Below are 25,967 nucleotides of genomic sequence, written 5' to 3'. Positions count from 1 at the left end.
CACCGTTTTTGTATTTTTTCCTTCCAAAAATATCTTCTTTTTAGATAGGAGTATGCATTTTATTTTGTAGAGTGTCCTGCTTTCTCAAACAGTGAAATGAATTTAGTACTTTCCAATGAGCTCATTATACCAGAAGACACAAAGATAATTTAAGTTATAATGTCACACTCTCTTAGACGGAGAATTGTCAGAAATAAAAAGCCTTTAAAAAGAATATATGCATCCTGATTTTATGTATATCTCAAATGATCTTAAATACTATATGGAAGAGAGTTATTATACTGAAAGAGTCAATAACAATATGGTAATTACATATTAATGAAAGAAATTATCATTCTTTAGACTTACAAAAATTTGCCCTACCTATCTGAAAGTCATGTTGAGGTTCACTTACTATTTAACGTAAGACAAATAAACTGCAATCAGTAGTGTTACTTATTGTTTCAATGGCTGTTAACTCAACAACAAAGCTGTTGATTATAATCAGCACCACAGTAAATAGCACCAGACAGAACGTGATGGAATAAATGAAAATAAATGTCTGAAATAAATAATGGCTAATGAGAAGATACAAAAAGTCATTTTTTTTTCATTTTTATTCCTGGTAAAACAGTAATAAATTTAAGCTAAGTTTAAAAGTAATTATTTAAAATTTTTGCTAATAAACTATTATGTAACATTTTCTTTATGTATCTCCTTAGTTTTTAAAACCAAAGGAAAAGATTTCTCATTAAAAAGTTTCATGCCAGAGGGTATACTCTACCTCTGGAAACATTCTCTATGTCTGAGGGATAATTGGTTGATAATCACATGTTGAAAGTATAAAGTTAGATGCCATTATGGCAACTGTATATAATGAAGTATGCCATGTTCACGTGTCTACAAGGTTTTTGGTCAGCTATTTCAGAAGAGATAACAGCCAAGCATGATACTAGCAAATCAGATAACATGTGATGCTTCCATTCCAAATGGAAAATCTACTACTGATATGCAATATAATTCATAACAGATGCATTTATTTTAAAGACCTAAATGTTTTCAATTTTCAGATAATTAAAAAAATGAGACTAGATTTTCATTAGTATTATTTTTATTCTTTGTCGTTGACATAGAATATGTTTACAATTTGCCTAAATATTCTATGAGGGAAAAAGAAAAATCATTGGCCCATAATTTAAACAGTTTTACCAAATGTTAAGCATTCCATATGTGATTATTTTCATTTGAAATAAAGGACTTCCTTATTACTTTACTACATAACCCATGGTGTGTGTTTAATCACATGAAGCAACAATTATTAGAATGTTTTCCTATAACCTGAAGAAGGAGTCTTCACGTTTCAAGCTATTATATACATAAACATCCTCAGCCAGGGACAGGTTGAGTACTCATGCTTGAATATATTTAATTTGCTTAACCTAATGGGTGCAAAACTTAATTTTCGTAATTACAAAATTATAATAAAAAATGTTATAAATTGTTGGGTTACACATAAGCATTTTCAGAAAGAATTAATGGAGCTACCAAAGTTGCGGCTACTTTCTGTTACAATGGCAAACGAAGTTCTTCACTAGGTTCACCGGGTAGAATTGAAGATGATCACTTAATAGTAATAACATATCAAAGCACACATCCTCATCCTATCTTTTTTTAACAAAACAAATACCTGAGAATTTTAGCTGACAATCAAGCATCCTATCAATTCCAAGAAATAAGAGTAAAAAAAAAGAAAATTAAAATGTTTTCACAGACAAATCTAGAAACTAGGTTCTAAAACAAAAATTAGGACTTACAGCTGTTAAGAAAATCTGTAGCGTGTTGATAAGACATACCCCATAGCTAAGAGTTAAGAGCATAGTGAAAAATAAAATTCAGGTAAGAACATTTTTGAACTGTTAAGTAAATACAATTAACTGCTTTAATGAAGCTATAGTCCTGAAAAGGTACATATAAATTTGGTGTCTTAAATGAGAACCTTTAAAATAATGTAGGAGTTGTGCTATTTAAAGAAATACAATAGGGAAACTGATAGGTAGACTTCTAATCTACTCGATACCATTACACTTTTTCATATAGTAGCATTATACCACTGTTGCAGTCCCAGTAAATGTGGCATGAAGCACCCTGGGTGAGTTCTAAGTAAACGGGAGTAACTGAAAGACTGATCAATTAGTCTTCCATTCACAATGTTTTTTATTAGGAGAAGCTATATTTACTAAAATTCACCTGTAATAAGAATTCTCCTTCTTGCAGACTCAGGCCTTCTCTGAATTTTGTTCTACAGTTTTCCTGAACTCCATTTCTGTCAGCTGGGGAGGCCTGTAATGCAACTGTGGAGAAAAGGAAAAAGCAACGATAGAGTGAGCGATTTCAAAGGGCTATAATGGAAAAATCTCTATATACCTAACAAAGACACAATTTGAAATACTGGTATCTACTGCTACTATAACGACTAAGCAAATATTCCTTTGTCAATGAGCGGTTTCCGAGTCAATGGACAGATTGCTAAAAATTATTAATTACAAATAAATAATTTATTTAAATTAATAAAAACAACTTCTGATGAGCTCATTATGATTTCTGGCACATAACTTAAGAGTTTTAAAGACCTGCATGGTACCTCTATAACTACGCCTCCCATTTCTCTTTACTCATGAAAATAAATGATTTTCATACTAATATACACTTATCTAAACAGTGAACTACTAGTGGTGAGGAGAAAGAATCAACCATATGCTTTATTAAGAAATATATTTCCATCAAGTTCAGAATCTTCTTGTCTAACTTTTGGGTAAAAAAGGGATTAGTATTGTTAGCAGAGTCTTGCTAAATTTATAAATCAACTCATGGAGAATTAACATCGTTGTGATTTTGAATCATTCTATCCAATAACATGCATTTTCTTCCTTTTGTTCATATCTGTATTTTTTTGTCTCACTAGAATATTTTAAAGTTTCCACAAAAAAAGATTTGTACATTTTTATGTTTATTCCTATGTATTCCATCCTGTAAAGTGCCTTCCCCTTCCTAACTGCTTGTGGATTATGGATTGAAGGGGAAGTCTGTTGCCATGGTGGGATGCTTGCTTACTTCTGGAGGTAGCATGTTATAATGCTCTCTCTCTTCCCCTCCCATCTCTCTTCTTCATAGTGTGTGTGTGTGTGTGTGTAGCTTGGGAGGCACCACAGCTGAGGGTACTAATAATTGCTGCTATGTTCTTAGAATTTTTCCAAGCACTCTCAAATATTATCTCATTTAATAGTAGTATCTGGCAGAATTAAGTTCAAATCTTAGCTTTGCCATTTATTAAAATGTGTAGGGTCTTTGAGCCTCCGTCCTAATATGTGAACTGGTAATCAAAAACTAACAAACAAAAAAACAATTTTGCAGGGTTATTGTTAAGAATAATGAGAATATATGTGAAGTTCCTGGCATTCAGCAGCTCAATAGTAGTTCAATAAAAGGTAAATTATTAGCAGTGTTTCCCAGATCCTATAGATTATCTTGTTATAATACGCAACCTTTTAGATACAATTACAATACAGTATTTCCATTTTTCTGATCTATTTTTAACCTTCAATATCAAATAAGAGAAATCATTAAGTGAAACTGACTTTGACATTCCTTTTAAGACTCATTTCATTAGATTTTTATTGCACCAAAGATAATCTGGCTTGGCAAAAAACAAGATTTACTAATAACCAGATTTTCTCTCCAGTTGAGCAAAGCCTCACATATAAAACATTTTCACGCTGAAGTATATTTTCTGGTAAGTCAGTGCATGTGTCACACTGGAATCTTATGCCAAGTTCTTGCTTTTGCAGAACTTGAAACATACCACTTTGAAAGAAGAGGCCAAAAGTTTGGCCTCTGAATGTAACAATTTCAAGAGGCCAAAGAACATATTTCCTTGGGCCAAAAAAATAGTTTGAGGTACATAAATTGATCTAACAGTTAATCAAGACCAAAGGAAATGGTTAATCTTTCTCAATGTAAGTAGAAGAGAAAAAGGCTTTTTCTCCTTTCCTGTTCTGTTGCTGCTTGCTTTCTAATGGTCAAATTTGACTGAGTGCATTAGAACCTCACAATGTCAGGGTTAACTATACTCTCACTTTTCCAAAAGCTCCAGTGCAAGGCACCATTTAAGAGTTACACCAGGGGTGCCTGGGTGGCTCAGTGGGTTGAGCGTCTGACTTCGGCTCAGGTCATGATCTCACCATTTGTGAGTTCAAGCCTCACATCAGGCTCTGTGCTGACAGCTTGGAGCCTGGAGCTTGCTTCGGATTCTGTGTCTCCCTCTCTCTCTGCCCCTCCCCCACTTGTCCTCTGTCTCTCTCTCTCTCAAAGGTAAATAAACATTAAAAAAAAAAAAAAAAAGAGTTAACACCAAATATCAGTAAGATTTACTGTTAACTTCCGAGCAGTGCTAGTGCTGGGTCATAGGGTAGATCTATTATTAATTTTTTGAGGAACCTCCACACTGTTTTCCAGAGTGGCTCCACCAGTTTGCATTCTCACCAACAGCGCAAGAGGGTTCCCAGCAATAACACTGCTAGGAATTTACCCAAGAGATACAGGAGTGCTGATGCATAGGGGCAGTTGTACTCCAATGTTTATAGCAGCACTCTCAACAATAGCCAAATGATGGAAAGAGCCTGAATGTCCATCAACTGATGAATGGATAAAGAAATTGTGGGTTATATACACAATGGAATACTACATGGCAATGAAAAAGAATGAAATATGGCCTTTTGTAGCAACGTAGATTGAACTGGAGAGTGTTATGCTAAGTGAAATAAGTCATACAAAGAAAGACACATACCATAGGTTTTCACTCGTATGTGGATCCTGAGAAACTTAACAGAAGACCAGGGGGAGGGGAAGGGAAAAAAAAAAGTTAGAGAGGGAGGGAGCCAAACTATAAGAGACCGTTAAAAACTGAGAATAAACTGAGGGTTGATGGGGGGTGGGGGAGAGGGGAAAATGGGTGATGGGCATTGAGGAAGGCACCTGTTGGGATGAGCAATGGGTGTTGTATGGAAAGCAATTTGACACATTTCATATTAAAGAAAAAAAGGTTTACTGTTAAAAAGAAAACAACAAAACCAAAACCTACACATTGCAAAAAGCAAAGTATGTAATTATAAAAATGGATAGATATTACTAGTATCAAATTTTAAAATGTCTAAATTATCAGGAATCTCTTAAAATTAATTTTCAATTAAAACAACTGGTGCCAGTTCCAACCAGAGCTACTGGACCACTGACACTATTCAACTCAGAACAAGTTACAATTTGTTTCTGGCTTTGTATTAGGGATATTAGCCGATGTAATTAGAAATCAGACTCTGCCCTTAGCTGGGAATATAAGTTATAGAAATAAAGAACCAAGAATGTCAGAAATGATTAAGTAGCAAAATGGGATTTAATTAAAGTTTTACAGGATCTTGGAAGAAAAAAGAAAACAAACCCTTTTTAAACAACTGGGCTTACAATTCTAAATGTTGGAAGGTTTATGTTTAATATGTGTAACTGCTTAAGTAGGAAAAGTGACAACTACATTTTAGGGAAGGATCACTGGAGAGTTCTTCCAAAGATATTTCTGTTGCTCTTAGGTTTAAGACTAATAACTAGTTAATAACTAGTTAATAAGGTTAATAAGGATTTAAATAAATACTGTGCAAAGATGAGTCCAGGAATGATGCATTCCCTTCGCATTCTCGTTTTACAAATATACTAATGTGACTTTTTAGAGATCTTACTTTACATCTGGGCCTCCAGTCCCAAACTATGCCCCTCCATGAAGTTTGTCCTCTGTTTCCTGACCTCATACCTACCACCTCTCCCTTCTTAAAACTGCTTGAACTACTTTAATACTAGTCATTTTCGTGTATGCATTTCTCCCCTTGATTAGAAAGCCACAGAAGAGTGAGATGACTTGGGGTACTGGCACCAGTGTACTTCCTACCATCGAAGTGGCCTAAAATAATTTCCTTAGTAATAAGATGTGATACGTAACTGAGCACACACTGTATGCCAAGCAGTTTCCATACACTAGATCTTATCAGTCTTCCAAACAGTATCCTGGGAGATTGGTATTATTTGGTCCTTTCAATGAAACTGAGACTTAGGTTAGGAAACCGTCTCCAGGTCAGAGGGCTTAAAGCAGTGAAGTCTAGATCAAACCCAGGTAGCCTACTCGTGCAAGCTATTATTAACCACATGCTGGACTCCTCACCTACGGCAACCACCTCTGACCTTTAGTGTCTTCATCTTTAAGTGAGGACAAGGATACTTCTGGAGACAAATTCTTGTTAGGGCTAAAGTAAGATGTGGAGTACCTAAGTAATACCTAGAATCACAATTTACAGCCCAGGATTGATATAATTGAGATAATGGGCTATATGTTGAGTTGATATACCCTCAAATCATTATGAAAATCAACACTGAAAATGCACATCAGGGGGGCACCTAGATGGTTCAGTCGGTTAAGCATCTGACTCTTGGTTTCAGCTCAGGTCATAATCTCGAGATTTCATGAGTTCAAGCCCCACGTCAGGCTCTGCACTGGCAGTATGGAATCTGCTTGGGATTCTCTCTCTCCTTCTTTCTGCCCCTCCACCACTCATACTGTCTCTCAAAATAAATAAACTTAAAAAAAAATTTTTTTAATGCACACCAGAGATAAGTGAGCGTATTTTCATTTCTAAACAGGGAGTATTAATGAATATCATCTATTAGGACTGCTATGATGCCTATACATTACAGATTTGAAAGCACTTCACAATGATGAATTGTTATAAAACTTATATGAATAATCAGATGCATAGGACACTTACACATTACATCACAGGAATGAAATATACAATATTTCACAGAAACAAAACGTAGCATCTGAAAGTAAGTCACAGCCAATTCTGTTACATGAGAAGCATTTGCTATAATAAATAGACACTTGTTAAAATCCTCCCCATCTGCAAGAATACACTTTCTAAAATATAAAGATGTGACTTTGAACAGTCTGAGGAATATTAAGATTTTATAGCATCAAAATATTTCACCTAATTCTTCATTGAGAAGTCATTGAAGCCATTATACAAGAATTTAATCTAATGGATGAATGAATCTAGAGGGTAAATATCATCGGAGCATTATCAAATGGTCATTTAAACAAGTGATTCAAGTCTTAACTCCCACATGTATTTAACCATATCCATTTCCTATATGACACCTTCCTTCCTTATACATCTAAGCTAGGATTTCCATTTCTCCTATAAACTAAGTATCTCCTCTTTGAAAGCATGCTCTGAAGTGTTCAACAGAGAAATTCATGAGGAAGAAATATTGCATATGATAAATTATATTTTGTAGGCTACTGTATTTGTAATTAAACAGAAAGATGACATGGTAAGTATCTTGCCAGGAAAAAGCATAAGATTTTTAAATCTCTACTTATTGATTTAAATTCAATTTATTTTATAATAATTATTATCCCCTTTATTACTTCTGGCAGAAAAAGTTAAATTCCATTTGCACACTGATATAAGCATAAGAGAGAGCAAAGCTATCACTATAAAATTCAACCACATAAACTTCTATAAATTAGGAAGAGTTAAGTAATGCAGTAATTCTTAAATATAAACAAAACATTCCTAGTTTAGTCCAATATGGATCAGTATTTATAAATAATTTCCAAATAATATATTAACTGTACCTAAGGAGAGCTTCTTCTACATACTTTGGGGTAAAAGAAATATTTCAACTCTAAGTTTTTGTTTGTAAATGAAGTGTTCTTCTTTCGAGGGAAAGAAGGAAGAAACTGAAATTCAAGAAAACTATGCTACATGCTGAGTTCCTAGGACACAAAGACTAGGTCTATATAGTTTACACAATACTTTCCCCTATGATATTGACAGATTTTTTTTTCTACCTAGAAATTTCTAATCACCAAAGGCAGAAATAAAGTAAATTCAGTTTTTGAAAATGCAAATGCATGCTTCTATCTTTAAGAATGAATGTAGGTTGCATGACTGGTAGTCTATCTTTTTAGCCAATCTAAAACACATTATTTTAAAGCCAAGTAAGTCCTTAAAAGTTAGACCTATTCCTGCTCTCAATTAAGTGGAAATTGACTAGATGTTATTTTAACATTTCTCCAGTTTTCCATTTAGCGATCATCAATTCTACTGTAACTGTGTTAGGGCCCTGAGGTAATGGAACCAACAAGAGCAGTTAGTTTACCTTTGTAGTGGGGAACGAGTTGCACTGAGCTTTCTACATATTCAAGACTGGAATTCAAACTGCATTCTAAGTAGCAGAATTTAACCAATTAAAGCAGTGATTCTCAAACGTTCATAGACAGTACAATTACCTATAAGGCTACCGCTATTAAAAGACACTGCGGGACCTCACCCTCTAAAATTTCTGATTTAGGAGATCTAGGATGGGGCCTTATAGTTTGCGTTGCTAACAAGTTCCCAAGTGATGCTGGGACCAGGTGCCACATTTTGAGAACCAGTGACTCTGGAAATTCACAAACTTTTAAATGTTCTGAATCTTATTCTCTTATTATTATTTTTTAAATTATTATTCCTCTGCTTAAAGAGTGCTTTCATTAATATGAATGTATTCAGTAAATGACTCAATGCCACTTTTATAAAGATCAAAACAGAAGCACATAATTTAAGACTAAAATATAAAGCAAAAAATTCTGTATATATATAACAAAAATGTAACAAATATAAATATATGTATAAATATAAATGTACAAATGTATAAATATATGTACAAATATAAATAAATGTAACAAAAAATTCTGTATATATATAAATACAGCAAGTAGCACATAGCCCACAGTGTATTCCTCACCAAAGCAAGCCATGTCACTTTTCCCTGAACAAAGTGTCTAGATTTCAGTGTGTGCCACTTCTGAAGAGGAAACAATATGGGGAAATAAATAATTACATATTATGCTTAAACGTTAAAAAGTTTACTAGCAAATTTCTATCTCTAAATCAAAATATAAAATTAACTCAAGAGATTGTCAGAGAATATTAACGCCAGGTCTGAAAGGCCTCTATGCATATCCAACAATGACAACAAAATTGCCCATTAAAAGAAGTAAATTATCAGTGTTCCATAATTAATAATTATAATTTATATAAAATTTTAGTTGTAAAATTTACTTCATACAGCTCATACTTTTAGGATAAATCCACCATAAACTTAGCACATGAGGGAGGCAAACATTCTTATTGTCCATGCTGAGACGATGAAGGCTCTGGGCAACAGTGAGGTTAAAGGTCTTATCTAAGGCCAAAGGCTTAGCCTCTATGTCTCCTGCCTGCCAGTGCTTTTGTTCTGTGACAATCCGCCTCTGCCATCCTAAGATAAAGAGACAGGAGGCTGACTCCATAACAGAGAGACCAGACGTAATGACACTAGACACTATTAACACTCCAGTTGACAACAGTATCTGTAAAAGTGACCATAAGAGGCACGCCACATCATATGAGAAAATTTAAGGCTAGAAGAAAGCAGAATAATTCAATACAATTTTAGGTTAGATTGATTCGAAGTGACTGCTTGTTTCCCTTCCCAACCTCTACGGCAAGCACCTGAATGGCTTTCTGGCTTCTATGGACAGTCAGGGACCAGAAATGATCTCCTGCAGGAATATAATTTTTCTCTCTGGACTGTGATGTCATTTTAGTTTACACTTTCATGTGCAATTTTCTTTTGAGCCTCTAAGAACTTGAAATAGCAAAAGAAGGTATCTTTTTTTTTTCCATGGATATACATCTTCAAATTTACATCCAAGTTAGTTAGTATATAATGCTGTAATGATTTCAGGAGTAGAATCCGGGGATTCGTCCCCTACATATAACATCCAGTATCCTCCTTAATGCTGCTCCCATTTAGCCCATCCCACCACCCACAACCTCTCCACCAACCCTCAGTATGTTCTCTATATTTAAGTTTCTTATGTTTTGTCCCCCTCTGTTTTTATATTAGTTTTGCTTCCCTTCCCTTATGTTCATCTGTTTTATATCTTAAATTCTGCATATGAGTGAAGTCATATGATATTTGTCTTTCTCTGACACTTCTCTAATCTCGCTTAGCATAATACACTGTAGTTCCATCCACCTTGTTGCAAAAGGCAAGATTTCATTCTTTTTGACTGCCAATTAAGACATCCAAATGAAGGCATCTTTAAGCAAAGTCTCACCTCAGCACAGTTTCATACTCCATGTACACACAGATTTGCTCTCCTTCACTGCTCCTTAAAAGATCTCATCTCTGGTATTTTTCGTCTTATTCTATATGCTCTCCTCTGGAATATTTTATTCACTTTCATGGTTTAAAATATTATTTCAACTGTATTATAATGATTCCAAAATCTAAATCTCCAGCTATTTAACAAACAAGAATTTGAGCTATGGGGTGCCTGGGTGGCTCAGTCAGTTAAGTGTCTGACTTTGGCTCAGGTCATAACTTCACGGTTTGTGGGTTCGAGCCCTGCATCAGGCTCTGTGCTGACAGCTGGGAGCAGGGAGCCTGGAGCCTGCTTCGGATTCTGTGTCTCCCTCTCTCTCTCTGCCCCTCCTCCACTCATGTTCTGTGTTTGTCTCTCAAAAATGAATAAACGTTAAAAAATTTTTTTAAAAATGGTTGATCAAAAAGTAGAAAAGCTGTAAAAGCATGATTTCAAAATACGACATAAATATGATTACTAACTAAAAATGATTAATGGTAATGTAACTATATTTCAGGCCTTAAAGCGATTAATTAATGTAACTATATCAGGCCTTAAAGCAATTAATTTTCTACTATACGTAAATACAATTTCTAAAACACTACAACAAGATGATGCTGTAGATTTGCATTAACCAGATCACACACACACACACAAATCAAATTAACACACACACACACACAAAATATCAAATTAACTACAGACATTTAAAATCTTTATTTGGGGGAAAAAAGGAAAAATTGCAAGTTGGAGGGCTTTAATATTACCCCAATGGGTGTGCCCGGGTGCCTCAGTAGGTTATGCGTCTGACTTCAGCTCAGGTCATGATCTCATGATTCGTGGGTTTGAGCCCCACATCCGGCTCTGTGCTGGCAGCTCGGAGCCTGGAGCCTGCTTCAGATTCTGTGTCTCTCTCTCTCTCTGCCCTTCCCTTGCTCATGTTCTGTCTCTCTCTCTCTCAAAAATAAAATAAACATTAAAAAAATTGTTTTTAATATTACCCCAATGGTAATCTTCCTAAAAAAAAAAAAAAAAAAAGCTAAATGTATCAATTTATGACCACCTGGACCTGCTCATGGTCAAGCAATTAAGGATCCTACAGACATATAACGCTAAGTATGATCAAAGAGAAAACCCATTTAAAAAGCAGTAAATTTACAAGAGGAAAAAAAGCAAAACATAATAAAAGATATAGCAAGTTCAGGTTCAGTCTGAATCTTTAATATGCACTTGTTGTCTTTTTTGAAAATACCTATCAAAGCAAATGAATACTCAGTGATGAAAGTATCCTATATAAAATATCATAAAATGTTAAATTTATTCACAGAATCTAATGAATCTTGTAAGTTACAATATCTGAAGAAAAGAGAAAGTATATTCCTTATCCAAAGAGATCATATTATTAAATGTAAGAGCCAGGATTTAATACAACTTCAACCGGGCTCAATAAAAATATTCTACTATTCCTTTTATTTGTCCCTGTTTCAGTTTACATCGATTATAGAAAGTCCATACATTAAAATTTAAAAGAACCTTTACATTTTTAAATCTTTACATTTTATAGCTTTAATTATGTAGCTATCATGAATGTTATAATTAGTTTCATGTTTAGAATATGAATTCTGGAAAAAAATATATAATTCAATTATAGTAAGGTAGATAACACCACACATAAGTGAAACTGAATCCTATATGATGATTTCAAACATGCTCATCATTTACACAAACAAACCTACCATAGAACTTTCTGGAATTAAGAAATCACATTTGCTGTGGTACCACATTGCTGAAACTTTTGCAAACTACTTGCTATACAGTAACTTCAAAATTATATAATGTAGATGAATATAGCATACAAATCCCATGAATGAAAAGCACACATATAATAAAACCCTTAAACTTTATAAAATTTCAACCCCTGAAAGGGCTTTTTATTTAATTCATTTCTCTGCCTGTTCAAGCTCATTCTCTGCACATGTTTCTCAAGACAGTGTTCTGGGTTACTCAGACACCAAAACAGGATTGAAATCCAGAGAAACACACAAGCTCAAGATGAATAAACACAATAGCTCTCTTTTGAAAACCTAATGAACTGGAAATGAACTGTTAACTATAGACAAAAGGAAGACCAAGAAAAGAGCACGGGCAATTTTTTAATTTAAAATAAAGTCAACAAAGATCCATATTCGACAATGAGGTTGACTAAATGTTAGATCACCACATCATGTAAGTTAACTATTGTTATCCTCCCCTCTTAGAGCATTTTTTAGACGTCATGAATTTAGAACATTCCACTATGTAAATAATACTACACTTTATAAAATGGTGATTATTTTAAGTACATGTAATGGTTCAGAATGATTTTCCCCTATGTTACTTAGTTTTTAAAATAACCAGAAACTACTCCCTATAACAGCTGCCTATGCAGGAGTTGGGAATTAGATCTCAGGTCCTCAAACTTGCCAGGCTTACTGAAACCTAGACAAAATCATCTCTTTCTTGTGTTTAAGTTTTCCTTTCCACAGGTTAAATTTATGTATTTCAATTATAAAGATGTCACAAAATATAACCCATGACATATATAATGGAGTATGTAAAAGACTTCACAGTTAATAATTATATTTTAATGGTGTAATATATACTATGAATATTTTATTGACATAATACTACATGCCACTGATCCATACTACTGCCTCACTGAAAGAAAACTTTTCTGCCTTTTCTACCTCATTAGATACTTGTGCCTCAGCAGACATATGAATTGTAATTTTGGGAATGCTGTCCAAAAGTAAAGTAATTTAAATGCAACACTGACATAATAATGAATATTTTAAAAAGAGACAATGAAATCTAACTCAAATTTTTTAGATGCTACAATTACTCTTACCAAGAATATGACATTACCATACTGATTCCAATCAGTCAACAAACCCAATGTCCACTGTTTGACTTGGAACTAATAGACACAATACAGGAAGAAACAAGCCTTTCCCTTAATACCACCCAATTTTAAAGGCTGGGTTATAACTACCCAAATCCTAGTCTCCCTGAATAAACTATTACTGGTCATAGTCAGTAAATTATTTAAACTTCTTAGATATTTTCCCTCTCAGAGGTAACATGATATTTGAGTTTAATACTCATTTTGTAACTCGGGTCTTCCTTTTATGCTCCTCTTTTCTTTTTAATTAAAAAAGTATGTTTTAATCTTAACATTCTAGAATTTGGTGAAAAAGTTTAAATATAATGTTAAAGACTTTAGTCTTCCATTCTGTATTTCCAGGACCTAAGTCCACACTGACTTGTCAGGTCACAGCTCTATGTGATCCTATAACTGTCCTCAGGCTCCCCTCTGGTCTGATTTAATTTGCCTTCACAGGCAAAAATGGCACTTTACTGTGTTTAATCACCAACATCAGAAAACATCAATTTTGGATTGTGGGTATTTTTTTCTTTTTTTCAATATTTGTTTATGTTTATTTATTTGAGAGAGAGTATATGTGCACAGTTAGTGGGGAGGAGGAGGAGAGAGAGAGGGAGAGAGAGAATCTGCTGTTAGCAGATGCCCAATGCAGGTTTCGATCCCAGGAACTACAAGATCATGACTTGAGCCAAAATCAAAAGTCAGATGCTTAACCAACTGAGCCACCCAGGTGCCCCTGGGTATTAATTTTCTAAAGACAGAAAAGACTCTACAAAGAAACTTCAAAGATACATAATTTAGAGGAGTCTTTATAAAAAGAAATGGGCATGGAAAAATAAAAGAGAACCCAGAAGAGCAATGTTACTGAGGAAATTGAATAGAACTTCAACAGCTTTTACTATTTTAATCTATCATTATTAATATATTGTTATTAATCCTTAAAATATGTCTACGTGTGTCCATTGTGCATAAATTAAAAATAAAGTATCACCTTATTCTTATCAAATTTACAAAAGAGAATGATTTTTTTTTAAATACATAGCTCTATTTGCACATTCCATCTACACTAATAAAAATTTTTTTAAGTCCCAAGACTGCCAGACTGCTGGCAGGTACAAAAGGAGCATCCAACAAAGAAGCAAAGAACCAGCGAATCAGGAACAATACTCATAAAGAGAAGGCAAAGGAACAGAGAGACAAGCAAGGAATGCAAAGGGAAGTACTGATTGGAGAAGGATACAGGTGATACTAGTTCATCCTAAAAAGATGTAGCTTTCACATTTGCATCTTTAAATTCTTGTACACACTTCACTGTATGACCCAGCCAATCAGAGACCATGTAAAAAAATTTACTGCTACAATTCCATAAAATATTTCTCATATTTGCATATTTATATATAGAAAATAAAATAACCGATAGAACCAAAAACTGTAATTGGCTACTAGCAGAGAGAGTATCTGGCAAAAGCAAAATATTAACATCTGAAACTAAGTCCCACAACTGTACATTTAAATCCATAATCTAAAATTTCAACATGAATTTTACATTGTTTTTCAGATATAAGTTAGTGAAACTGAGTTAATAAATATTTACTGAATGCCTACTATGGGACGGACATTGTTCTAAGTGTGTTAAGGTACAATAGTACACATAATACCCTCAAGGAGTTTCCATTCTAGTTAGTGAAACAGGCGATATATAGGAATTTTAAGTGCACCAGAAAAACCAAAGCACTATAACATAGAAATGAAAATGTTTGTAATGATTACTTCATTTGTGACATAAACAGAATACAAACTGAAAAATAATTGTCTGAGCTTTATTTTCTAGAATATAGTTTACAAGTTTTCAAGGATTCAGTATTCAAAGATTCCCTCAATTATTTCTTCAGTTCAAACCAAAATAACTAACAGAACTTCTAATCTTCTTACTTCCTTTGAAATATTCCCTAAGTAGTGCATTATAAATACTGAATAGGTACATTTTTAAAGGATTTCACATACTATATTTATCACAGTTGCTGAAACACTAGACCTTGAGCTATTAGAGAGCGGAAATCTTTTTCTACCTCTTTTTCTTTTTTGTGAATTCAGCACCTGCACAGGGTTTAGAATAAAGTGCAATCCTGAATTACAAATTTATTATATAATAATTTTAATCTAATAGTGTCAAAGAAAGTGCTAACTTGATCATACCTGAAAAATAAATATTTTGTTCAAAGTTGTATTTCAGAATGTTTTGATCAATTAGAAATGGATAAATAGTAGTGTACTTAAATCCTAAGTGCTGCTTTTCAGACAGTCAGAGCAGTATTAGAGACATGGCTCAAAAGTTTAAGAAGATCCACCCAAGCTGGATTATTTAAACTTGCAATAAATAGATGTATTTTCTTGGAAAAATATCTATTGTTACTGTAAAACTTGAGTTTCCTTTTTAACAAGATTGTATGATTACTCGTTTATATTGTTCTTTCCGCAGGAATCACACACCCCCTGTTTGCATCCTGTTATTCACTTAGAGCTTCCCTTCACTTCGCTATACTGTTTTCCCTAGTAGGAGAGTGGTTTTACTGCACATTAGAATCCTAAACTGTCCGCATGCTCCAAGTCTCCTGGTTTGTAGCATTTAGCATCTGTTCAGATCTTAAACATTACCTTGAAAAATGAATTGTCTGCGTCCTTTCAAAATATTGAATTGCCATCCTACATCACTGGAGGCCTGGAAAAGACTGGAATCTTTTCTACTGATTGTATCTCTCAGTTTCCATCTAATTCTGTGAACAACTTAAGAAACTACTTAGGGTATACATTCCACTAAAACCTAAGCAAACACATTTATATTCTTCTTAAAATTTTGTACATTTGGATTTGTTTTTCTGAAGGCAAAGAGACAATTTTTTAAGTAATTCAGGTGTAATCAAAACCAAGTTAAACCAATGCCTCAGACTCATCTAGGATCCGTAATAAAAATACAGACTCCTTGGTTCTACACTGAAGCCACTCAGAATCAGCAATAAGAGGGGCATGCCCTAGAATGTGCCTTTTAATAACCTTTCCAGGTTATTCTGATACACACTGAAGTTTAAAAACTGTAATGCAAATGACCTAAAATTAAACGTAATGTAACTGATGAAGGAATGATGAAGGATAATAAGATCCTATTGTTAAATACATTGAACCAGAATGAAAAATTAACTCATTAATGAAGAGCTAAGAAAATAACTGTTAATACGTAAGACCTCCAAAAGGAGCCCAGCTATGCTATAATAACATTCTTTGTAAGTAGGTTTGAAATCTACCTTACTTGGGGTATTCAACAGGACACATGTGTCTCATGAAAAAAATCTATCTATCTATCTATATAAACTTATACATTAAACATACATATATTACTTTAATTAGCATATGTGTGTGTGCATAGATATAAACACACACACTGCCTAGAAAATGGTAATTATGTTAGCGCTTAAATGGTACCTGGCTACTTGCTAAGTAGCTTCAGTGCTAACCGACTATTTCTTTTCTTTTAATTTTTTTTTTTTGACAGAGAAAGGGAGAATTAGTGTGTTGAAGGGGCAGAGAAAGGGAGAGAGGGAGAGAGAGGGAGAGAGAGAGAAAGAGAGAGAATCCCAAGCAGGCTCTGCACCTTCAGTGCAGACCCCGATTCAGAGCTCAAACTGACGAACCGTGAGATCATGACCTGAGCTGAGATTGGTCCAATGCTTAACTGACTGAGCCACCCAAGAGCCCCTTACCCACTACTTCTAAACAGGGCACAATCTATACATTTTTTTTTAAGTGTATTTATTTATTTTGAGAGAGAGAGAGAGAGAGGCACTTGTGCTCACACATGCACAAATGAGTGGGGGAGAGGGAGAAAGGGAGAGAGAGAGACACACACAGAGAGAGAGAGAGAGAGAGAGAGAGAGAGAGAGAGAGAGAGAGAGACAGAGAGACACAGAGAGAGAGAAAGAGAGAGAGACAGAGACAGAGAGAGAGAGAGAGAGAATCCCAAGCAGGCTCTATGCTTAAAGGGCAGAGTCCTACATGGGGCTTAATCCCAGGAACGGTGAGATCATAACCTTAGCCGTAATCTAGAGGCAGATGCTTAACTGAGTCACCCAGGTGCCCCTTTTCTCTTTTTAACATTTATAGTTTGATTTCCTATCATATAGGAGCAAGAAACGAAAAGGCAAAAATGACTAACATCAATGCATCTTTACCAAAGTCAAGGAATAACATCTCTCTGGCTTCTAGTCAGTCAACTTTCTAAGGGCAGAAACCAGATCCTGTTTGTCATAGAACCCCTTGCCACAAGGTCAAGCAGTAAGCACTGCATGTGAACTAATGCCGAGGATTAGGACAGCATTCCACAAAGCTGGGAGTGGTTACAGTCTATGATAGGGGCTCCCAAACTTCCACATACATCCAGCCCCACCATTCTACCAGAGTTTTATTCTGCAGGTCTAGGGTGGGCCCAAGATCTGGCATTTGTAACAAGTTCCCAGGTGACACTACTGCTGCTTATCTGGGGACTACACTTTGAGAACCACAGATCAGGGGAAAGTCCTCAGGACTGTGCTATATAAATGGTTCCCAGAAAAGAGAAGTAATTGGAAGATGGTTAGGAAAAACAACACAGGGCATCCAGAAACCAGGGTTCTAGTTCCAACTCTATCAAAGAATTACTGTTTAGTTGATAAACACACACTCACACTCTCTCACTCTCACACACACACACAAACACACACACACACACACACACACACACACACACACACACACCACTGAATCCCACATAACCCATCCTAGAGATGAAGAATCTGGTGTAAAGGAAAATTCAAAGACTTTATAGATAAGAAACAATTTTAAGTGTCTACTATGAACCTTTAAACATATAATCTGACCTGAAATGATTATCCTCATAATCAGTGTGTATTGCCCAAATCACAACTGTTAAACTACATAGTTTTTATCCAAAATAAAGATCATACACAGCAAGCAAATAAAAAAATGCCCAGCCTAAACACAGCAAACCATTTAAATATAAACCTGCAGGGAAATAGCTGTTTTCCAATATTCTAAACACATATTATAAATTCAAGTATCTGTAGATGGGTCTAGGGCAGCAGCAGCAGCAGCATCTGAGACCCTGTTAGAAATGCAAAATGTTGGCCCACTTGGGTGGCTCAGTCGGTTAAGGGTCTGACTTCGGCTCAGGTCATGATCTCACAGCTTATGAGTTCGAGCCCCACATCGGGCTCTATGCTCACAGCTCAGAGCCTGGAGCCTGCTTCAGATGCTGTGTGCCTTATCTCTCTCTGCCCTCCCCCACTCGTGTTCTGTCTCACTTCTGTCTCTCAAAATGAAATAACTGTTAAAAAAAAATGCAAAATCTCTGACTACCACCTAAACCTACTAAATAAGAACTCCCATCTTAGTAAGATCCCTATGTGATTTGTAGATACTCAAAGTTTGAGAAGCACTGACTAGGGCACTCAGATTTTATCACTAATTCTTTACTCTATTTGTAAAATTGCATGATATATTTAAAAGAATCAACATTTCCAAAAAAAAAAAAATCTATTTCTGACATATAAACAGATAAAAAGAGAAACTGAGGAATTATTTTACATAAGAATATGCAATGAAACTTTATTTTCTAACAAAAATTTCCAATAAAATACTTAATTGCTATGAAATCATATATGATTAGAAAGTAACTTCATGGCTGAGTAAACTGAGGTACAGGGATGCTAAATGGTTTGGTTAAAATCAAATAGTTTATCATGGCACAATGAGATTGAAATCCAATTCTGACTCCTGTAATATAATACTCCTTCTGGTGGAAAAAAAATTATTTACATTTTCCTGGAGTAAACACACGGTTAATATATAGTAGTAGAAGTGTACATAATTTTTTTAAAGAATAAATATCTACCCAAACATATTGAAGGAAATGAGCAAAAATATGTCATAGTATATGTGTTTTATTCCCTTCATCGAGAGATTGAGAGAGAGAGAGAGAGAGAGAGAGAGAGAGAGAGAGAGGGAGGGACAGAGACTTTAAAAAATTGCATTGGAAGGAGTAGTGGAACTGGAAACTATATGGACATAACTTTCAAACCTATGATTTTCACAGAATGACACTACAAATCAGGCAAGTGGAAGCATCTTTCTGATGAATGAACCTGGAACACGTATTTTTAGAAATACTACAAGTTTGGCTCTGCTACTTAAATTTTAATATATAGCAATAAACAAAACTTCTTCTTACCATCAAAGAAGCTCTTGGCTCTTAGGTAACTGACACTGAGCCTGAGAACTGAAAGTTTGTCCAGCTTATTAATAACATCTTGTGGAAAAGGCAGCAGGCTAGCCAAACGGTCCAACTCTGTATTAAGTCGGTCTCTATGTCGCTTGGAAGGATTTGACTTGATTCCTTCAGGTGGGATTGGCTTGACACTGAAAAACAAACAAAATACCACGAAATAAGATAGATGAAGTAAAAATTTCTATTGCATTATAGCTCTTCAGGTATTTCTCTAATTAAACAAACACCAAAAAGTCTACTCAAGTTTACGTAAATCCCTTCAAAAGGCTCCTTTGTATCGTAATTAAGAAAAACAAACAAAAAAAATTGGTAAAATTCCTCATAATGTTTTATTAAAAGCTTATGAACTCATCTTAAGAAAATGCTGAGTGCATCTTATATACTTCATACTTCCTTCACTTCATACATTTGTGGTACAGTGATTCCCAGTAACAAATCCAGTAGGATTATTTTTTCAAACCCAGACACTGTTCCAGAAAGAAATGAAAAAGAAATCTGCAATTAATTATGTGAAGATTACGCTTCCTTTGCTATCTTCCTCAAGAAGCATCTTGGCATCATTTATGATGTAGATAAATAGGAGCTACCCTAATCACCCCAGCTTCCTATATTTAACACTTTCATCCTGTCAGTGACAACTATTCAAAGTCATTCTGGCACCTCTATATGGTCATCTAGGCATTTAATGGGGTCCTCCAATATTTAAAAAAAAAATTGGCTTTGGTTATTTATATTTGTTGAGTGACAGATATTAGAGGTTAACTGTGATTCCTTGCAAATTTTGCTTTTAGGGCTGGTCAATAATTCTACTTAATTATTAGCTTTCATAGCTTATGTCTTAGAAAATTCAATGAATCCCCAACATGTAGCATGATTTTCATCTGAGAGAAAAGATATTTATAGTTAGGAGTAGAACCTGAGTTCAGATATGAGAAACTGCATAACTTCACAGAAAGGTCTTAGCCAGGATTTCACAGCAGAAATTCATTATTTAAAATGAACTGACAGATCATCACACACACAATGAAATATAGACAAGATATTAAAAAAAAAAAAAAAAAAAAAAACAACAAAGATCATGCCTCTTCACCTTTCCATTTACCAGAAAAATAAAATCTTATGCAGGGCATTCTTACAACAAAGACATTTCCCTCCAGTTTTATTGAGAAGACAAAAGCAATTCAAATGATGGAATCTTCAAAAGTAGAAATTGGCCTGAATATAGTGCTGATTTAATCAAAATATTTCTAGATACTTTATGTTTTCAATGTTGTATGTGGAGAAGTAATACTTTATTTAAAAATTAATAAAAAGTCAATAAAGGGGCACCTGGGTGGCTCAGTCAGTTAAGCATCTGACTTCGGCTCAGGTCACAATCTCACGGTTCACATGTTCAAGCCCCGTGTTGGGCTCTGTGCTGACAGCTGGGAGCCTGGAGCCTGCTTCGGATTCTGTGTCTCCCTCTCCCTCTGCCTCTCCCCACCCCTCTTTCTCTCTCTTTCTCTCTCTCTCTCTCTCTCTCTCTCTCTCTCAGAAATTAATAAATATTAAAAAAAAAATCTTTTTTAAAGTCAATAAAAATTTTAATGTTTGTTATATATTGTCCCCAACAAGTAATTTCTTCAGAACTTATCTATTTCTGTTTTTATTACAGTTCATGTTCTTTCTTTCTTTCTTTTTTTTTTTTTAATGTTTTACTTTTTAAGACAGAGAGAGACAGAGCATAAGTGGGGATACGGCAGAGACAGAGGGAGACACAGAATCCGAAGCAGGCTCCAAGCTCTGAGCTGTTAGCACAGAGCCTGATGCGGGGCTTGAACTCACGAACTGAGATCATGACCTGAGCCGAAGTCGGACGCTTAACCAACTGAGCCACCCAGGCGCCCCCAGTTCATGTTATTTCTACAAAAGTAAGAATTAATAAATTGATAAAGTATATGGCATACATACAAAATAAATCAGGTACTTTCTCCAGACTGTGTAATTGCATACTTAGCAGAAACAGATGATTCTTTCTCTATTTTTCCTTAATCATACTGCATTTGTAATCAAATTCAAGTCATCTCTAGATTTCTTCAATTAATCAAATGATTTTCAAAAGTTACCTATAATGCATGTCTACCTCCCTGAATAATTCTCTGATTAATCTCTTGTTGACACAAATATTTACTTGCAGTTATCATGTCCTGGGTAATCTAGGAAAACATTCCTCTCCTACATATTCAAAAAGTGTTATGGGAGCAAAGTATGTGAGCAACTAACTACTTGAATTAAGATCTTTATAGACAAGGTAGTATCTGAGATAGACCTTTAAAGATGAACGGGATTTCAGGAGGAGGCAGGGCTGAGAAATGGTGGCCTGTGAAAAGTCCCCTGTCCGTAGTGTGAAGCATAGAGTACAAGAGAGAGGAGAAAGGGGAAAGTGGTTGTGGCCACATTCATGCAACAAATAGTAACCACCTACCATGGGCAAGGCACAGAAGACTCAGCAGTGAACTATACTACATGTACTAATGTTCCTGTTCTCATGAAGCTTACATTCCAGTGGCAGGAAACATAAATAACTAGTTGAGTGAATAAATAAACATATAACTTTCAGAGCTGCTAAGTGTTAAAAAGAAAAATAAAGCAAGATAAGGAACTAAAGAGTGACAAGCATGCTGGTTTTGATAGCCAGGAAGGGTCTCTGATGTTACATTTCAGCACAGACATAAATACAACGAAGGAGTGAGCTATGTGGGTATCTGATGAAAAAAAAATGTTCAAGATAGAGCAAACAGACAATTTCCTCACCGAAATGGTGTAAAATTAGACTCTGGTATCTGGGAGTCATCTTAAGCTCTGAGCTGGGATTTACATGACCAGTCTTGTGTTTTACTAAGCTGACTCTGGCGATGACGAGCATGAAATGTAGGGCAACTCTCAGTGAAGCTAGCACTTGTTTCTAAAATACAAATCTACAACACTCCTCGGATTTAAAAATTTCAGTCGCTCTGGACAGTCCATGTTCCTTAGCCTAGAAGCAAAACACCTCTTGATCTTTTATAGCCCCCTAACTATTCCTCTGGCCTCATTTCCTGCAGCCAAAGCCTTTCTTGTCCATTATACTCCAGACAGAAGAAAGTACTTAGTTATCAATATATACTTTGGTGCTTTCATACATGTTACTCTCCGGAATCCTCTTGTTCTGTCTCATCCGCTACAAAGCCGTGCTCAATTAGATGACTTCTGTAAAGTCCTCCCTGACCTACTCACAATGGATCCCTCTTGTACTACTTCTGTACCTTATGCATCTTAAGCAAATGTCTTATACAACCATTCCATTAAGGAATACCCTGTGCAGATAGTATTTCCAATAAACTGAAAACGCATTTCGTCTCGCACTCTTGGTAGCTTTCCAGTAATGATTATAAAACATCGGGGACAAGACAGTAACACAATGAACCAAGACAAACTAAGAGGACACAGAGAAATAACAATCACGATACAAAAAAAGAAAAAAAAAATCATTCAAGATATTGCTCCATGAAGTCCTGCTGTCCATCTTGTGCTGTCTCTCTGCAGTGCTCAACCATGAGCTAGATGAACCTACTTCTTTGCACAACATAAAACTTTCCACAGCTCTAATGTGTTATCTATCATACACATTATGGAATATTTAGCATGAGATCAAATTTCTTAAGTGTTATGTAACTGGTAATACTTAGACTTGTTTATTGCTCTTATGCCTGTAAACTTGATCGTTTTTGTATCCCCAGTGCTCAACATAGTACTATCCACAGAGTGGACCTTCAATTAATGTTTGCTGATCAAAAGTATCTGGAAAAAGAGTTATCAGGACCTGACCAAAGGCAGTGATAGGAAAGAAAGTAAGGCCTGGTATGAGATACTTCAACACAGCACTTTATGCCCATCATAAAGCTTGCTATATAGCAAGACTCCAATGTTTGCTGATGGGGCACAGGAAATACGGAAGAGGAAAACATGGAGTGAGGAAGAAGCAGGTTGGGGTAAGGACTATACTTCCTAATGGAAGGTACACCAAACAAAGAGAACGAGACGAGAGGACAGAGCTTGATGATACAGACATTTAGGCATAACATTGGGGAAGAGGCACAGGCAAAGACAACAGAGGAGGAATTACAAGAAGACAGGAAAAGAACCAGGTTGGAATATTCTGGATATTACAAAACAAAATCAAATACACAGAAAAATTAAATAAGAAGTACCCACCGGATGTGGCATTTCAAATGCACTACTGCTAAAAGTAAAGCAACCGACGTGGCATACTCTGTCACTGATTTTGTGAGAAATGTTTACAACTATTTTGTGAAAGTATTTCATTCTTATCTACACATCTTAAAGATGCGCATAATAATTCGATAGAAAAAGTAAACTTACATCGGTTACACCTGACTTGGGTTATGCTAGTACTTTTACTTTCGTATCGCCTTTAAATCTATGCCAAAATATATACTGCCAACTACCTATTTAAATGAGAGGCTATATTTGAAATATAAACAAACATCCCTGTAACCTTAGACTTGGGAGATCTGAAGTTAAGATATCTCTTGACATAGAGAGACCACTGATGTTGATAAAGAGAAGAAGCAATTTATTATTTTCTTAAAGCCTTACCTCAAAACCTTGTCCCAACCTGCAAATCAAAACTGTTGTGAAATCAAGACTCTAGCTGACTGTGTGCCATGCTTCTGTTTTCAAAGCCCTGCATGCTGTAAGTACTGCTATTGAGAAGCCCAACGCCACATCCAATGCTAATATGAGTGCCATCTTTAAGGCCTTTTCAATATCCCAGTGTAGAGTGTCTATTAGACTCCTCACTTGCGCCCAGTGTTGAAAACAAGTTAAATGTCTAACCCAGTTTAATCTGGGTTACTATAAGTTACCACAACTGTAAATGTTTATGTTTTCATATGACATTTATCATAAAACCTCAAATCTCACGCAAAAATACAGTTTCAGTAATCCTATGAGATTAAAGCAACGGTTTCTAACAGATTACCTATCGCAGTACTGAGTCTGCTCTGTCAGCTTTTTCCTCTCAGTGATTTAATCTATTCCCACTGCTTCTGTCAATTTACCAATAAATTGCTAATCTTTATTTCCAGCTCCTGTACCTGGGTGTCTTCTCATTTACATTTTCCAGAATTTAGGCACCCCCTTCTTAGCATGTGATACGGTACTACTCTTCACTTTAGCCAATGGCTATGAAACTGAAATAATCCTCAATAAATCTCTGCCCCATACTGACTTTACTCAAGCCATTCATTCACCATTTCCACCTCAATGGCTTCAGTGTGTACTTATTTATCTCTGAAAGTAAATGTTAAATGTTTCAAGTCATAAATTATATGATTAATGTAACATTGGACAGGTGATCTGTGACACAAATAAAGTCATATTTCATTGGCAGGGTGAATACAGCTGGATATTTTACTTTCCCAGATGAAGGGGGAAAAAATCTACAGAAACTTCTGAGAATTCTAGCTGAAAGTCACTTTTAATGAGCCAGAATTCTTCAATCACCTGCTGCTGCCACTGTATAGTTGTGATGAGTCCTTCCCTTTCCCCCTTTTTGCTATACCTAAGGATAGGCAATAAGGTTCAAACAGCACATAATCTCTAGCACAAGACTTTAACAGTGAAAACCTGGAACATGAAAGATGCCCTAGAAATCACGGTTACTTCCAAAATCCTGAAAAAAGTCATTGAAAGTGTTTCCTTTTTCCTTTCTTATATGAATGTATATGTTTTTTTCGGTATGTCCTTTGGAACCCATATAAAAAGTATCTACTATACTAAAATCACTAAAGCATGACAATTTTAAGTGGTGGTCAATTGTTTAGTAAATAATTGTAAATACTGACCGTGTGCATGGTATTAAGAAGCTCTGGTGGCTACAAACGCAAATAAAAGCCTGAGCTAACCTTGAAGAACTTATCTTTCTTACTAGGAGGAGATGCATTATAAGAAGGCAATATCAAACAAATGTGTCATACAGTTGCCATAAAAGTGATGCTCAGGAGTTCAGGAAAGTAAGAGCAGGTAGAGCAATAGGGGAAGGTTCATGAAGATCTGGCATCTAAACCAGGTCTAAAAAGACAGGTAAGTCACTTCTGGTTTTGTGACAGCCAAGTACATAGCTCTCTAAAAAGATCCTTCTCTTCAGATAATTCATGCTAGAAAGGAAAACAAGAGACAGAAACAATCTGTATCCAATAAACCTAAAAGATAGCTAAACCCAGATATAAATAATACGGAGATGAAAAACGGGTACAAACAAAATCAATGATAACAAAGAACAGGAAGGAAAATGTACTCACAGTATATTACTTAGCTCAGCAGTAAACAATATTTACAGTTAAAAAATACGGAAACACCCAAAGTTAATTTAATCCGTAACAGTGAAAAAGTTATATTGGGAGAGTGAAGAA

At 35.2% G+C, this 25,967-nt stretch overlaps 1 protein-coding gene across 3 annotated transcripts in view; it reads right to left on the bottom strand.

Annotated features, from left to right (window-relative positions):
* The window catches only part of AHR (aryl hydrocarbon receptor), a 53,617-nt gene that overhangs the window by 22,474 nt on the left and 5,176 nt on the right, over nucleotides 1-25,967 (bottom strand). For 2 of the 3 annotated variants that reach the window (XM_019443523.2, XM_019443524.2), the window contains exons 2-3: nucleotides 19,456-19,643; nucleotides 2,227-2,330 (exon numbers count right to left, since the gene is read on the bottom strand). In XM_019443523.2, coding sequence (XP_019299068.2) covers nucleotides 2,227-2,330; nucleotides 19,456-19,643 — 292 coding nt within the window. Of the gene's footprint in view, nucleotides 1-2,226; nucleotides 2,331-19,455; nucleotides 19,644-25,967 lie in introns of those variants that run through there. The other variant, XM_019443525.2, reaches the window with a different exon arrangement.

This window comes from Panthera pardus, unplaced genomic scaffold (genome assembly GCF_024362965.1).
Source record: "Panthera pardus isolate Hobbes unplaced genomic scaffold, ASM2436296v1 HiC_scaffold_8, whole genome shotgun sequence".
Lineage (NCBI taxonomy): Eukaryota > Metazoa > Chordata > Mammalia > Carnivora > Felidae > Panthera > Panthera pardus.
The sequence above is the reverse complement of the archived record's forward strand: the minus strand, read 5'-3'. Positions and strand labels throughout refer to the sequence as shown.